A 16,740-nucleotide genomic window follows, 5' to 3' on the forward strand; every position below is an offset into this window, starting at 1 on the left:
ATAAAATATAGGGTAAGAGTTATATAGGGTAAAATCTGATGATTGGATTGGTTCCCTTTAACATAGTAACCAGTCCCACCAAAATCTGCTCTTATCTGTATGGGCACCTTAAAGTATACCTGCTATTTTAAAATGATTTTTATAAACCTGACAAGGTAGATTGTGATCTTACTGCTGTTATTGAGCTCCTGAGATTCTCCTCCATGGTGCACAGCTATTTTTCATTCTCTATTTCAAGTGTTGGGCTGTTAAGCAGAAGTACTGACACAGTACTGACTTTCCCTTACTTCTCTGGCCAATCAAAGCTTACAGTTCTCCCTTGTATGCCATGACATAGAGCTGAATAAAGTGCCCTGGACTGAACCAGCTGGCACTGTGCTGGGTTGATGATTTACACAGCACACTACTAAAGATGGCAGGTCAGGGAAAGGGTTACTTATGCATTGGATTTTTTATGTGATCAGAAAGGAAAGGGTTACACAAAGCACTGAGCTGCTATTGTAGAGAAGCTAAAGGGGGGGGGGGGGGGGATATTACACTGCAGCAGCGTGGACATCCAGTAGTAGATACACTGGTATTTACACAAGTGACAGCTGCCATGAGCTTTATGGATGATGAGGGAAGCTGCCTTGATTTACCTGTGTGGATCATCTTCAGCAGGTAGACAGGCTCAGCTTGCAAGAACACAAGCCAAACATTCTCTGTCCTGCATATGGTATACCATCCCCCCCACTTCATGTGTTCTGTCCTGATCTAGCAGTCACTAAAGACAGATTTACCTTGACAAAGCTATGAACAGCAGACTGCAGGGAGGGGAGACACCTAGTATCCAAGACTTTAGAGCTGTTTTTCTGTATTAGTCATTTTTGGTAAATTATATTGGCAAATATCGCTGAAATGGCATTGAGGGAAGTTGGTTTAACAAGTGACCATATAAATTCACCAGAACAGAAGACTCCTGTAATATACTGTGTTCTACCTCAAGCCCAAAGGAGCAGTCTCAATGGTTCACTAGGAATGTGGAGTCTGTCTGTTTGACCTGTATTATGGTTTATCTCTTGTTACATACCTGGCCTAAGGGATTAAGAGTAGAAAAGGCTTTTCCTCCTGTAATCTACCATACGTCTATGGAATCTTTCGTGCTCCATAGGTTGCACTTCCAGTTTTGCTTGCCATGTGATTTACAGCCTCTTCCTCCCGGAGTAGATGAGTTTTTACAGATCAGTATATGTTGGTTAACACTTCACAAGCTGTAGTCAGAAGTAATAAAACAGTGCACACTGTTTATCATTAATACAACCCACTCATTCCTCTATCTTTGTGTAGACATGTACTTTTTCACATGTATAACTTCCTTATTTTGTCCAGTGTTCTGCAGCAGTGCCTGCTTTAAATAGTATTGTGGTTCACTCATCAGTCCCGGGGGCCGTGTATGAACAGGACCCACTGTAGGTTTGGCTTATGTGTCAGTCCTCAGAACTTGCTGTGTATGTGCAATCCCTTGGCCTTTTGCATAGATTTGAAAAGCGATATGCGGAGGGGGAATCCTTTCACATAAGAGGATCAATCTTGGCAGCGGGGTGGGGGACTGTCTGCTCAGACATCTGTTAGGTCACTTAAACAGAAGTTATATAGCAGAGTATAATAACACGGATCAGCACAAACTGAAATCTCACAATCTATAAGATTTTTACTTGTGGAAAGCCAAGCTGGCAGGCATGTTAATGCCAGTGACATCCATGAAATATGTATGTTCATGCAGGGCTGGTCTGCCTCATGCTATGATTTCTATTTCAGTAGGGTGGAAATTTCTTCTTTAGTTGTACTGTTCCCCCAAAGTGCCTGGTAGCAGCTACACATCAGCTTACCCACAGCTCAATCGTTCTATTTTGCAGAAGCTGACTTAATGCACAGCCAACCAACCGACCTCCCCCCTCTTCAGACACACACTTTAAATTGGTCCTCCTCCCCTAGACATCTTATCCCCTATCCAAAGGATAGAAGACAAGAAGTCTGTTCACGGGGGTCCCGTCGCTGGGGACCCCCAAGATCTCCCTGCTGCACCCAGCGTTTGTTTAGAGCGTCGGGTGTAGCGCTGGTGACATCACGGGTGTAGAGCTTGAGACATCACTGGGCCGAGTGGGGCGTGACTGTGACGTCACAAGCCTCCACCCCCCCCCCCCCCCCCAAATCACCAGTCATTAAGTTTGCTCCATGCACCGGATGTCTGGGGTGTTGCAGCTGAGATTGCAGGGTACCCCAGATGCAGGACCCCTGTGATAAGACATCTTATACCCTATCCTTTGTATATGGGTTAAAGGAGAACTCCAGAATATAAAAAATGTTCTCCATCTGCCGGCAGAAAAAAAAATAAAGAAGTACATACCTTCCTTCGCTCCCCTGGGGCCTCCGGTAACCGGCTCCGGTCTCCGCCCGCGATCCTCTTCCTTGTTGCCAGTGGTCGGCAAGTCATACTGCGCTCAGCCAATCACCGGGCGCACCGAAGTCCCGACTCAGCCGGCGATAGGCTGAGCAGCAGTGTGAGAACGCTTCAAGACACACAATCCTTCACTACACCGGCAATTGCTGCCGGGGCCGAAAAAGTCACACTGCTGCTCAGCCTATCGTCAGCTGAGTCGGGACTTCGCTGCGGCCGGTGATTGGCTGAGTACACTATGACTCGCCAACCACCGGCAACCAGGAAGAGGATCGCGGCGGAGACCGGAGACTGTTACCGGAGGCCCCGGGGGAGAAAAGGAAGTTATGTACATCTTTATTTTTTTTTCTGCCAGCAGTATGGAGGACAATTTTTATATTCTGGAGTTCTCCTTTAAGATGTCTAGGGTTGGAGTACTTCTTTAAGGGGCTTTAACATCTGGGACATCAATGGCATCTTCACAGGTTATGCCATAAATGTCTGATATGTGCGGCTCCCACCTTTACAACTTGCACTTGTCTCGAGATAGTGGCCCCGTGTCTGCCTCCAGCCTGTTCAGAGGTGGTTGCAAAGCCTGAAACAGCCACAGAGACTGTTATATGCAGTTTACATAACCTAGTAAAGGTAAATGGAAGTTGGGTAAACAGGGTAGTACTGTAGGCTGCCTTGTTTCTGTAACTCCTGAGTAGCTTGAGGTGCTAAGCAGTTTGCAACTTGGGAAGCTGCAGGAGAAATTTGACTTTTCATGGTGCCCATTCAATTGCACTTGTTAACAGAGGTAGTTCATAGAAGGAGACCCAGACTTGTGTGAGAAATACCTTTTTAATTTGTCAGGCCACACAGAATGACTCTCCTATATGATTATTCCTTATTTGCAGTCTGTCTAACATAGGTTTAGCTGTTATAGCTGGGTGTGCATTTTATATTCTAAACCTGTTAAAGCTTACCTGTCATTTTAGGTGACTTTTCAGGATAAACGTGTGTGTGTGTGTGTGTGTGTGTGTGTGTGTGTGTGCGTGCGCGCGCGCACACACGTAAGGAGTAATGCAGGCCCCATGTCTAATTTTCAGTTCTCCCCTAGCAAATGGCTATAGGGTGCCCGCTACTATGTCTCTCATACACTGCATAAACTTAGAAGGGATTCTGCTTCACAATATGTAGTATACCCTCATAATCATCATCAGCAGCATGGTGAACATTATAGAACAGTACTAAGCAGTGTAAGATCCAGCACTAGGGTTAGATCTCAAACTAAACCTCCTGCAGTGTCTGCATCTCTGAAGCCAGTGCAGGGACATTTGTAGTCTGATCCCTCAGTGAGCTCATCTTCTCCACAGGGACTTAAAGGCCATCTGTGGCCGAAAACAAGTGTTTCATCTCCTGCACAGGGCCGCAGCTCTCCCGTGCAGGAGGCATTCTGGCCGCAGCATGACATTGCGGCCAACACTCCTCCTCAATGCAGTTCTATGGGAGAGGCCTCATCCATAGAACTGTATGGGGAGGGTGCATACCGTCTGCCTCTCTAGATTGATGCTCTCACTGAGCGCTTATGCGGGGGCCCCGTTTAGGAGATTGCGGGGGGGGGCCCAGTGGTACATTTACGTCCTGTTTATGACCACTGAGCGGTGTTCGCATCATACATTGCAGGTCCTGGCTGCTATCAGCAGCCGGGGACCCGCCGGTAATGGCCGACATCTGCGATCGCGCTGATGTCCACCATTAACTCCTCAGATGCCATGATCAATACAGATCACGGCATCTTCGGCAATGCACATGTTAAAATACATGATCAGATCATATATAATGGCGGCGGAGGTCCCCTCACCTGCCTCTGGCCGTCTCCTCCGATTTTCTGCTCTGAGATCAAGCAGACCAGAGCAGAAGATCACCGATAATACTGATTAGTGCTATGCCCTATGCATAGCTCTAATCAGTATTATCAATCAAATGATTTCTATTGATAGTCCCCTATAGGGAAATAAAAAGATTTAAAATAAAGTTGAAAAATGTAAAAATAAAAAGTAAAAAAAAGTGAAAAATCCTCTCCCCCAATAAAAATAAATTCTCCCTTTTTCCCATTTTACCGCCAAAAAGCGTAAACATTTTTTTTAATAAACATATTTGGTATCGTCAAGTGTGTAAATGTCCGAACTATCAAAATATAATGTTAATGATCCAGATATTTTTTTTTAAGCGGTACAAATCCTGCACATCAAATTTGCGCAGTATACTGTACGTGTGAATGGAGTAAGATTGTCATTCATTCTCCGCCAGGATGCAGTTGGTCAGGGGACACCTGTTTTCCAGATGGATTCTGATCCATGACACTTACGGCATATCCACAGTGGGGATACCCCTTTTAATGGCATCACTTAGATGTAAATTGTAGATTGAAGAAGTTAGATTTTCCTCTAAGCTTGACAAATTTTTTCTTTTTCTTCTTTCAGGGAAATGAAGCAAGCTACCCGTTGGAGATGTGCTCGCACTGTAAGTAATCTTCTATTTGTGTCCTTGGCAGAAGGTGGTTTTACTTTTTGAATTAAAAGGGAACACTGTCACTTATTCCCTAACAACAATGGTGTGAAGCTCTGGAGTTCCCCTACTATCTGGCCTAAGTTTGCCCTGTTGAGGTCTCGTTTATACCCCCTAATAGATGGCTTACTTCAGGCAAAGATAATGCACTGTGGCGTTTTAGGTAGGGCTGAGCGGTATGACCAAATGTGTGTTCCACTTTTGGCAGTTCCACGGTATATAACGGTATTTCCTGCCCCCCCCCCCCCCCCCCCATATTAATTATAAGCCCACATCCCCATCGGGGTAAATACTCACATATCACCAGCAAGCGCTGCCCTCCTCGTCCTGTTTGTTGCTGCCGCTGGCGCTAGCACTCTACTGTACGCTGTGTCCCTATTCCCGGGCTGCAAAAGGTAAACAAAATAAACTTTATCGCACCTACGTCGGCCTTACACTGGGGACGGGAACGTCGGACAGCCGTCAGCCTATCACCGGCCGCAGCGATGTTCCGCCTCGGCCGGTGATAGGTTGAGCCCACTGTCATGTAGCTCCTTACACGACAGTGGGCTCAGCCTATCACCGGCCGAGGCGGAACATCGCTGCGGCCGGTGATAGGCTGACGGCTGTCCGACGTTCCCGTCCCCAGGAAACAAGTGAGGCCGGGTACTGGACCAATGGGAGGTGAGTTAGTTTATTTTGTTTATGTTTTGCAGCCCGGGCATAGGGATACCGCACAGTATAGACCAGTGGTCTCCAACCTGCGGACTTCCAGATGTTGCAAAACTACAACTCCCAGCATGCCCGGACAGCCAAAGGCAAAATCTGGAGGTCCGCAGGTTGGAGACCACTGGTATAGAGTGTCAGCACCGGTGGCCGCAATAAACAGAACGAAGAGGGCAGCGCATGTGGGTGACGTGTGAGTAGTAGCCTGATGGGGACAGCGCTGGCCTAATAATTAATTGGGGGGCAGAACAGCGCACGGAGGTCACATAGGATTAGTTCCCCGATGTGGGGACAGCGCAGCGCTGGGCTGATTGATTCATTCCTGAGGGGGGAGGGGCCAAACCGATATTGTGGTATGGGTTCAAATTCATATCGTGCAGAACAAAAATTTCGGTATTCGGTATGAACCGGGATACCACCCAGCCCTAGTTTCAGGTCACTCCCTCTTTCCCAGTAGGGCACACCTCCTTGTTGGTCAATATGCATTTTCCTGGTCCTTTTGGTGCACATGGCATAGTAAATTTGTCTCAATTGCTGTATGCCACATGCCATATGATGCTTAAATTGTGCTGCAGCAGCCATAGTTCACCGTATTTTTCAAGATGCAAGGCAATGCTCTGTGAGTAAACCAGCAGGGGCCCCTGACTAATACATTGTAGCAAACTACTGGAGAGCTTTATAAACTGATGCATCCAGTCTGAGCAAATTAGTTGTATTTACTTGGTTAAGAGTAGAACTAGAAAGTTCTCTCACATTCCAAACTCATTTCTTTATCGTAGTCTTTTTATTTAATAAAGTTGTAGAATATTTCATTAACACAGTGACAAAAAGTATTCCAGGATTTTGCAGTAAGTGTCACATAGTGGGGGATCAGAACACTGGGACCGCCATGATATTAGGAACAAGGACCCGAAGAGAGAATCAAGTTATGCGTGCTCTGTACTCGGCCAGCTCTGGCAACAAGGGAGCGTGTGTGAGACTTCCTGCTTAGTTCCAAAACAAGACTGGTGTCTTATTGAGTTTGCCAGGCGACCCAGCAGTCAGATTCCCATGATCTGACAGACATCCTCTAGGATTAATGTTTTTAACTTGGAATGCCCCTTTAAACTTTTTTTTTCTGTTGTGTTTTTTTACCCATATCTTGTACACTAATCACTAGTCCTACAGTATCGTCTGCTTTATAACAGCGCAGCTGCATCCATGTGTTTCATCACTGTAACTGAGTCATATGATCACCAGCTTGACCCACAGAAATTATTCTTAAATGTGTTAGAGGAGATGGTCTGTACTGGGCTGACATCTACAGGATGTCATCACCTATCAAATCCCCTCTGGCTGCTCAAAAATCCCTCCCACCCATATCTGTATACTGCTTCTGCTATCTCTATGGAATCAGGATATATAGTAATTATTTACTTCATTCATTGCATTTTTGCTTCATTATTGCTTCAGTTTTCCTGATATTGCAGGAAACTGGTGCTATTTTAACACTCACAAATTGTGGTAAAATGCATAATTATTACAGCTATTGTGGGGAAAAATAAGACAAAAACATGGTAAAAACTCAATATGTGAACATAGCCTAAAGAAAACAAACATATCAAATCACTTTCACCTTATAAAAATATCTCCAAAAATGCACTCCAAATAAGAGGGCACATTGAAACTGCACATAATGTGAACTGCCCCCCAACCAACTTATAACTCTTGGTATTCAGGCTGCCAGAGTCTAGCAAGGTGACTGGATCACCAAGTGATTTCATTAGAGGAACTGCAAAGCCAGAGGATTCATGGGTAATGTAGGCAGCATTAGAAAATCATATCAGTATGAAAATACTAATTGGCATGGCTGAAAACCCATGCCTGCCACATAGGCTAAAACACGTAAGCTCGAGACATACACAAGAACCTCTACATTATACCCAGGGTGCTTCATCAACCTGAAACCCCTTAAAGGGGTACTCCCATGGAAAAACTTTTTTTTTTTTTTTTTTTAAATCAACTGGTGTCAGAAATTTAAACAAATTTTTAAATCACTTCTATTAAAAAAATCTTAATCCTTCCAGTACTTTTTAGGGGATGTATACTAAAGAGAAATCTAAAAAAGAAATGCATTTTCTCTGATGTCACGACCACAGTGCTCTCTGCTGACCTCTGCTGTTCATTTTAGGAACTGTCCAGACCAGGAGAAAATCCCCATAGCAAACATATGCTGCTCTGGACAGTTCCTAAAATGAACAGCAGGGGTCAGCAGAGAGCACTGTGGTCTTGACATCAGAGGAAATGCATTTCTTTTTTTGGGTTTCTCTTTAGTATACAGCCCCTAAAAAGTACTGGAAGGATTAAGATTTTTTAATAGAAGTGATTTACAAATCTGTTTAACTTTCTGGCACTAGTTGATTTAAAAAAAAAAATAAAAAATTATAATTTCCATGGGAGTACCCCTTTAAAGACCAGTATGCATGCTAGTTGAGAAGCAGCCAAGGCTCTCTTCTTTCCCAGAGAGAAATGTTTAGTTCCCCTGCAGCGCCTCTACAGGGGGGATTATGTATTGCAATGCTCAATCAGTGGGCTGTTTGTCATTCATTGACATGTTGGGTCCTCCAATGCTAAAGATGCTGTTCACTGCTGCTTTCCTCTATGGTTGTTGGATAAGACTCCTCAGATGTCAACACTTCTGATTAACCCCTTAAGGACCGAGCCCTTTTTCACCTTAAGGACCGGAGCGTTTTTTGCAATTCTGACCACTGTCACTTTAAACATTAATAACTCTGGAATGCTTTTAGTTATCATTCTGATTCCGAGATTGTTTTTTCGTGACATATTCTACTTTAACTTAGTGGTAAAATTTTATGGTAACTTGCATCCTTTCTTGGTGAAAAATCACCAAATTTGATGAAAAAAATGAAAATTTAGCATTTTTCTAACTTTGAAGCTCTCTGCTTGTAAGGAAAATGGATATTCAAAATAATTTTTTTTTGGGTTCACATATACAATATGTCTACTTTATGTTTGCATCATAAAATTTGAGTTTTTACTTTTGGAAGACACCAGAGGGCTTCAAAGTTCAGCAGCAATTTTGAAATTTTTCACAAAATTTTCAAACTCGCTATTTTTCATGGACCAGTTCAGGTTTGAAGTGGATTTGAAGGGTCTTCATATTAGAAATACCGCATAAAAGACCCCATTATAAAAACTACACCCCCCAAAGTATTCAAAATGACATTCAGTAAGTGTATTAACCCTTTAGGTGTTTCACGGGAATAGCAGCAAAGTGAAGGAGAAAATTCAAAATCTTCATTTTTTTACACTCGCATGTTCTTGTAGACCCAATTTTTGAATTTTTGCAAGGGGTAAAAAGGAGAAAATTTTTACTTGTATTTGAAACCCAATTTCTCTCGAGTAAGCACATACCTCATATGTCTATGTTAATTGTTCGGCGGGCGCAGTAGAGGGCTCAGAAGGGAAGGAGCGACAAATGGTTTTTGGGGGCATGTCACCTTTAGGAAGCCCCTATGGTGCCAGGACAGCAAAAAAACACACATGGCATACCATTTTGGAAACTAGACCCCTCAGGGAACGTAACAAGGGGTAAAGTGAACCTTAATACCCCACAGGTGTTTCACTACTTTTGCATATGTAAAAAAAATTATATTTTTTTTTACCTAAAATGCTTGGTTTCCCAAAAATTTTACATTTTTAAAAAGGGTAATAGCAGAAAGTACCCCCCAAAATTTGAAGCCCAATATCTCCCGACTCAGAAAACACCCCATATGGGGGTGAAAAGTGCTCTGCTGGCGCGCTACAGGTCTCAGAAGAGAAGGAGTCACATTTGGCTTTTTGAAAGCAAATTTTGCTATGGGGGCATGCCGCATTTAGGAAGCCCCTATGGTGCCAGGACAGCAAAAAAAAAACACATGGCATACCATTTTGGAAACTAGAGCCCTCGGGGAACGTAACAAGGGGTTAAGTGAACCTTTATACCCCACAGGTGTTTCATGACTTTTGTATATGTAAAAAAAAAAAAGGGTAATAGCAGAAAATATCCGCCAAAATTTGAAGCCCAATTTCTCCCGAGTACGGCGATACCCCAAATGTGTCCCTAAACTGTTGCCTTGAAATACGACAGGGCTCCAAAGTGAGAGCGCCATGCGCATTTGAGGCCTAAATTAGGGACTTGCATAGGGGTGGACATAGGGGTATTCTACGCCAGTGATTCCCAAACAGGGTGCCTCCAGCTGTTGTAAAACTCCCAGCATGCCTGGACAGTCAGTGGCTATCTGGCAATACTGGGAGTAGTTGTTTTGCAGCAGCTGGAGGCTCCGTTCTGGAAACAGTGGCGTACCAGACGTTTTTCATTTTTATTGGGGAGGGGAGGGGGGCTGTGTAGGGGTATGTGTCTAAGTAGTGTTTTTTACTTTTTATTTTATTGTGTGTTAGTGTAGTGTAGTGTAGTGTTTTTAGGGTACAGTCGCACGGGCGGGGGTTCACAGTAGTTTCTCGCTGGCAGTTTGAGCAGCGGCAGAAAATTTGCTGCAGCTCAAACTTGCAGCCGGATACTTACTGTAATCCTCCGCCCATGTGAGTGTACCCTGTACATTCACATTGGGGGGGGAACATCCAGCTGTTGCAAAACTACAACTCCCAGCATGGACGGTCTATCAATGCATGCTGGGAGTTGTAGTTTTGCAACAGCTGGAGAGACACAGGTTGTGAAACACCGAGTTTGGTAACAAACTCAGTGTTTTGCAACCAGTGTGCCTTCAGCTGTTGCAAAAGCTACAACCCCCAGCATGTACGGACAGCGGAAGGGCATGCTGGGTCTTGTAGTTATGCAACAGCCGGAGGCATACTACATTGGCTGGGGATGCTGGGGATTGTAGTTATGCAACAGCTGGAGACACACTGGTTTACTACTTAACTCAGTGTGCCTTCAGCTGTTGCAAAACTACAACTCTCAGCAGTCACCGACAGCCAACGGGCATGCTGGGAGTTGTAGTTATGCAACCACCAGATGCACCACTACAACTCCCAGCATGCACTTTAGCTGATTGTGCAAGCTGGGAGTTGTAGTTACACAACAGCTGAAGGTACACTTTTCCATAGAAAGAATGTGCCTCCAGCTGTTGCAAAATTACAAGTCCCAGCATGCCCATAAGGGCATGCTGGGAGTTGTGGTGGTCTGCCTCTTGCTGTTGCATAACTACAGCTCCCAGCATGCCCTTGTTGCATGCTGGGAGCTGTTGCTAAGCAACAGCAGGAGGCTGTCACTCACCTCCAACGATCCACACAGGACTGTCCCTCGCCGCCGCCGTCGCTCCTGGGGCCCCGATCCCAACAGGGACGCCGGGGATCGGGGTCCCCAGCACCCGGGGTCGTCTTCCCGCACCCGCTCACGTCCTCCGGAAGAGGGGCGGAGCGGGTTGCGGGAGTGACACCCGCAGCAGGCGCCCTGATTGGTCGGCTGGTAATCCGGCCGACGAATCAGGGCGATCGTGAGGTGGCACCAGTGCCACCTCACTCCTGCAGGCTCTGGCTGTTCGGGGCCGTCTCTGACTGCCCCGATCAGCCAGTAATTCCGGGTCATCGGGTCACTGGAGACCCGATTGACCCGGAATCGCCGCAGATCGCTGGACTGAATTGTCCAGCGATCTGCGGCAATCGCCGACATGGGGGGACATAATGACCCCCCTGGGCGATATGCCGGGATGCCTGCTGAACGATTTCAGCAGGCATCCGGCTCCCCTCCGGCTAGCGGTGGGGGCCGGAAATGCTCAGGGCGTATCCATACGCCCTCGGTCCTTAAGGACTTGGAAACGGGGGCGTATGGATACGCCCTATGTCCTTAAGGGGTTAAGATTCCTGGATACGGTGTTGATAAATAAGTTTCCTACACCAGGCTGCTTTTATGTGTAGCATCAGATTTGGTCCGGTTAAAGGGGTTCTCCGGTGCTTGCACATCTTTTCCCCTATCCAAAGGATAGGGGATAAGATGCCTGATCGCGGGAGTCCCGCCGCTGGGGACCCCCGGGATCATGCACGCGGCACCCCATTTGTAATCAGTCCCCGGAGCGTGTTTGCTCCGAGACTGATTACAGGTGACCACCGGGCTGTCGGCGTGTGACGTCACTCCTCCGCCCCCGTGTGACGTCACGCTCCGCCCCTCAATGCAAGCCTCCGCTATCACGCCCCCTCCCGTAGGCTTGCATTGAGGGGCGGAGGAGTGACGTCACACGCCGCCGGCCCGGTGGTCTCCTGTAATCAGTCCCAGAGCGAACACGCTCCGAGGCCTGATTACAAATGGGGTGCCGCGTGCATGATCCTGAGGGTCCCCAGCGGCGGGACTCCCGCGATCAGGCATCTTATCTCCTATCCTTTGGATAGGGGATAAGATGTGTAAGCACCGGAGAACCCCTTTAAAGGCCAATATATATATACGGTACATGTGTTTATTTTTTTGTTTTATCATGTTCCCTTAATGGTGGCCTTGTCCTTGATAAATAGTTTTCCGGGTGGGAAATCCTCCTCATCGTGGCAGATGTAAAAGGGGCTCTTCTCTCTGATTTTGTACAGTACACTGGAATACAAGTGTCTATGTATATCTTCAAGGGCATTGCCTGTGTAATGTGAGCCAGGAGATGGAAATAGATGCCTTCAGCTTTCAGTGCTGTGGTTATGAATCAGACAGACTTTTAGTTTGGACAGCCATTTCTGTTCAGTGGGTTGTTCTTCAGGGTTTTAAGTGGGGATGATGACAGTAGAAGGTGTCTTGTAACACGCTGTCCTTATTATTTCATCTCCTTCACAATTTCTCTGTGACTCCCTATGTGCATATCTTGGACTCTTAAATGACGAGTCTGTGGATTCCTGATGATCTTCTGTCATCCTGCTTTATTCCCTCCACTTCTAGTCTACACTTATATATGCAGTTATATAAAGTAGTTTGACAGAATAACTAAAAAGCCAACTATAGTTCGTTTTATTAATCATAATACACAGGATAGATGAAGAGTGAAACAAAACTTACATCATTTTTTTTCCCTCTTTTTCTTCTTAATTGTATTATGTTTGTTTTTGTTTTTTCTGTGTATATGTGTAAAATTAATAAAATAAAAAAATGCAGTTTTTGACTGATATTCAAATATAAAGATGCTAATTCGGGAAAACTGTCAGTATGTTCACCCACACTAAACCTTATACACTGGTTTATAGTGCGGGTAAACAGGAGTCCAACGAGGGGTCACTTACTTAAATATGTCCAGTAGGTCCTGAGATATGTCCCCCAGAAGATCCATTGCTGAATTCAGTGAATCACATGCAGGGGGCGGGGCTTAGTGACTCAACTTCACTAGGATGTGGAGTCACAGACAATTAATAGGTAAATTGAGCCGGCAAAGACCCACCTCCTGTGAAGCCCCGCCCCCCACTGCGCGATTCACTGAATTCAGCAGAGGATCTTCTGAGGGACACATCTCAGGACTTACCGTATTTTTCGCCCTATAGGACGCACCGGCGTATAAGACGCACCCAATTTTTAGGGGCAAAATCTTAAAAAATAAAGATTTTGAACCCAATAGTGGTCTTCAACCTGCGGTCCTCCAGATGTTGCAAAACTTCAACTCCCAGCATGCCCGGACAGCCGTTGGCTGTCCGGGCATGCTGGAAGTTGTAGCTTTGCAACATCTGGAGGTCCGCAGATTGAAGACCACTGCACAGGAGGTAATACTCACGTGTCCCCGCCGCTCCGGACCCGTCACCGCTGCCCTGGATGTCGCTCCATCGCTGTCGCCGTGTCCCCGTCGTTCCGGAACGTCTCTGCTGCCGGCCGGGTATCCTCGCTCTCCGTCGCCGCCATCACGTCGTTCCGCACGCCGACGTACGTACGCGACGACGTGATGACGAGGAAGGAGAGCGCCGGCATACAGGGGATCCCGGCACGAAGCAGACACCAAGGAGGCAGGTAAGGTCCCTCCCGGTGTCCTGTAAGCACTAACCCGGCTATTCAGTCGGGCTGTTCAGGACCGCCGCGGTGAAATCGTGGCGGTCCCGAACAGCCCGACTGAACAGCCGGGTTAGTGTCACTTTCCCTTCAGACGCGGCGGTCAGCTTTGATCGCTGCGTCTGAAGGGTTAATACAGGGCATCACCGCGATCGGTGATGTCCTGTATTAGCCGCTGGTCCCGGCCGTTGATGGCCGCAGGGACCGCCGCGATAGGGGTGTATTCGCCGTATAAGACGCACCGACTTTTTCCCCCCAGTTTTGGGGAAGAAAAAGTGCGTCTTATACGGTGAAAAATACGGTACATATTTAAGTGACACCTCGTTGCACTCCTGTTCACCCACACTATAACCCAATGTATAAGGTTTTGTGTGGGCAAACAGTCTTCCTTTAACCCCTTGGGGACGGAGGGTTTTTCCGTTTTTGCACTTTCATTTTTTCGTTCTTTACGTTCTTTACCTTTTAAAAATCATAACACTTTCAATTTTGCACCTAAGAATCCATATGATGGCTTATTTTTTGCACCACCAATTCCACTTTGCAATGACATCAGTCATTTTACCCAAAAATCTACGGCGAAACGGGAAAAAAAATAATTGTGCCATAAAATTGACGAAAAAACATTTTTGTAAGTTTTGGGGGCTTCCGTTTCTACGTAGTACATTTTGCGGTAAAAAGGACACCACCTTCTGTAGGTCAATACGAATAAAATGATCCCCTACTTATATAGGTTTGATTTTGTCGTACTTCTGGAGAAAGTCCTAACTACATGCACGAAAATGTATATGTTTAAAACTGTCATCTTCTGACCCCTATAACTTTTTAGAACTTTTTTATAACTGTGATCTGAAGTTTTTAGCGGTTCCATTTTTGTATTGATCAGACTTTTTGATTGCTATTTTTTTATGATAAAAAAAAGTGACCAAAAATACGCTATTTTGGACTTCAGAATTCTTTTGCGCGTACGCCATTCACCGTGCGGTTTAATTATATATTTTTGTAATTCGGACATTTCCACACGTGGCGATATCACATGTTTATTTTTATTTACACTGGGGGTTTTTTTTATTGGAAAAAGGGGGTGATTCAAACTTTTATTAGAGAAGGGGTTAAATGATTTTAATTTTATATTTTTTATTTTTTGCAATGTTATAGCTCCCATAGGGGGCTATAACACTGCACACACTGATCTTTTACATTGATCAATGGTTTCTCATAGGAAACCATTGAACAATGATTCTGCCGCTTGACTTCTCACGCCTGGATTTCAGGCACTGAGCAGTCATTTGGGGATCGGACAGAGAGGAGGAAGGTAGGAGACCCTTCTGCTTTCCTACAGCTGTTCGGGATGCGGCGATTTCACAGCGGCGATCCCGAACAGCCCACTGAGCTAGCCGGGAGCAGTTTACTTTCATTATAGACGCAGCATTCAACTTTGAGCGCCACGTCTAAAGGGTTAATAGCGCGCGGCACCACGATCAGGGCCAAGCGCTATTAGCCACGGGTCCCGGCCGTTGTTAGAAGCTGGGACCAAACCTGCTATGTAGGCATGGCCCCTTGTTATAGAAACGGAGTGTGCGGAGGGCGTACAGGTACGCCCTCTGTCCCCAACAGGTTAACAGAAACAGTTACTGAGAATAAATTTGTAACCTTGTACACAATTTCTGGCACCAGTTGAATTTAACCCCTTAAGGACCAGGGGTTTTTCCGTTTTTGCATTTTCGTTTTTTGCTCCTTGCCTTTAAAAAATCATAACTCTTTAAATTTTGCACCTAAAAATCCATATGATGGCTTATTTTTTGCGCCACCAATTCTACTTTGTAATGACGTCAATCATTTTGCCCAAAAATCTATGGTGAAACGGAAAAAAAAAATCATTGAGACCAAATTGAAAAAAAAAAGCTGTTTTGTAACTTTTGGGGGCTTCCGTTTCTACGTAGTACATTTTTCGGTAAAAATTACACCTTATCTTTATTCTGTAGGTTCATACAATTAAAATGATCCCCTGCTTATATAGGTTTGATTTTGTCGGACTTCTGGAAAAAATCATAACTACATGGACGAAAATTAATACGTTTAAAATTGTCATCTTCTGACCCCTATAACTTTTATTTTTCCACGTATGGGGCGGTATGAGGGCTAATTTTTTGCGCCGTGATCTGAAGTTTTTAACGGTACCCTTTTTGCATTGATAGGACCAAAAATGCACTATTTTGGACTTTGGAATTTTTTTGTGTGTACACCATTGACCGTGCGGTTTAATTAATGATATATTTTTATAATTCGGACATTTCCGCACGCGGCGATACCACATATGTTTATTTTTATTTACACAGTTTTTTTTTTTTTTTATGGGAAAAGGGGAGGTGTTAAATGATCTTTATTCACTTATTTATATATATATTTTTTTTGCAGTGTTATAGCTCCCATAGGGACCTATAACACTGCACACACTGATCTTTTACATTGATCACTGGTTTCTCATAAGAAACCAGTGATCGATGATTCTGCCGCTTGACTGCTCATGCCTGGATCTCAGGCACTGAGCAGTCATTCGGCGATCGGACAGCGAGGAGGCAGGAAGGGGCCCTCCCGCTGTCCTGGAAGCTGTTTGGGATGCAGCGATTTCCCCGCGGCTATCCCGAACGGCCCACTGAGCTAACCGGCATACTTTCACTTTCACTTTAGACACGGCGTTCAACTTTGAACGCCGCGTCTAAAGGGTTAATAGCGCACGGCGCCGCGATCAATGCCGCGCGCTATTAGCCACGGGTCCCGGCAGTTGCTAGAGGCCCTGCGTTATAGATCAGGAGCGGACACATGACGTTCCAGTACGTCATGTGTCCTTAAGGAGTTAAAGGGGTACTCCGGTGAAAACTTTTTTTTTTTTTTTTTTTTTTTTTTTTTTTTTTATAAATCAACTGGTGCCAGAAAGATGAGCAGATTTGTAAATTACTTAAAAAATCTTAATCCTTCCAGTACTTATTAGTTTCTGAGTACTACAGCGGAAATTCTTTTCTTTTTGAAACACAGAGCTGTCTGCTGACATCACGAGCACAGTGCTCTC

The 16,740-nt window shown here is 45.2% G+C and overlaps 1 protein-coding gene across 1 annotated transcript in view; it reads left to right on the plus strand.

The window, feature by feature from the left end:
- PPP3R1 (protein phosphatase 3 regulatory subunit B, alpha) overlaps nucleotides 1-16,740 on the plus strand; it is an 83,862-nt gene that overhangs the window by 38,426 nt on the left and 28,696 nt on the right. Inside the window, exon 2 of the mRNA XM_056567909.1 lies at nucleotides 4,885-4,924. Within this exon, the coding sequence (XP_056423884.1) occupies nucleotides 4,885-4,924 (40 nt within the window). The remainder of the gene's footprint in view (nucleotides 1-4,884; nucleotides 4,925-16,740) is intronic.

Source organism: Hyla sarda, chromosome 3 (genome assembly GCF_029499605.1).
Source record: "Hyla sarda isolate aHylSar1 chromosome 3, aHylSar1.hap1, whole genome shotgun sequence".
Classification (NCBI taxonomy): domain Eukaryota; kingdom Metazoa; phylum Chordata; class Amphibia; order Anura; family Hylidae; genus Hyla; species Hyla sarda.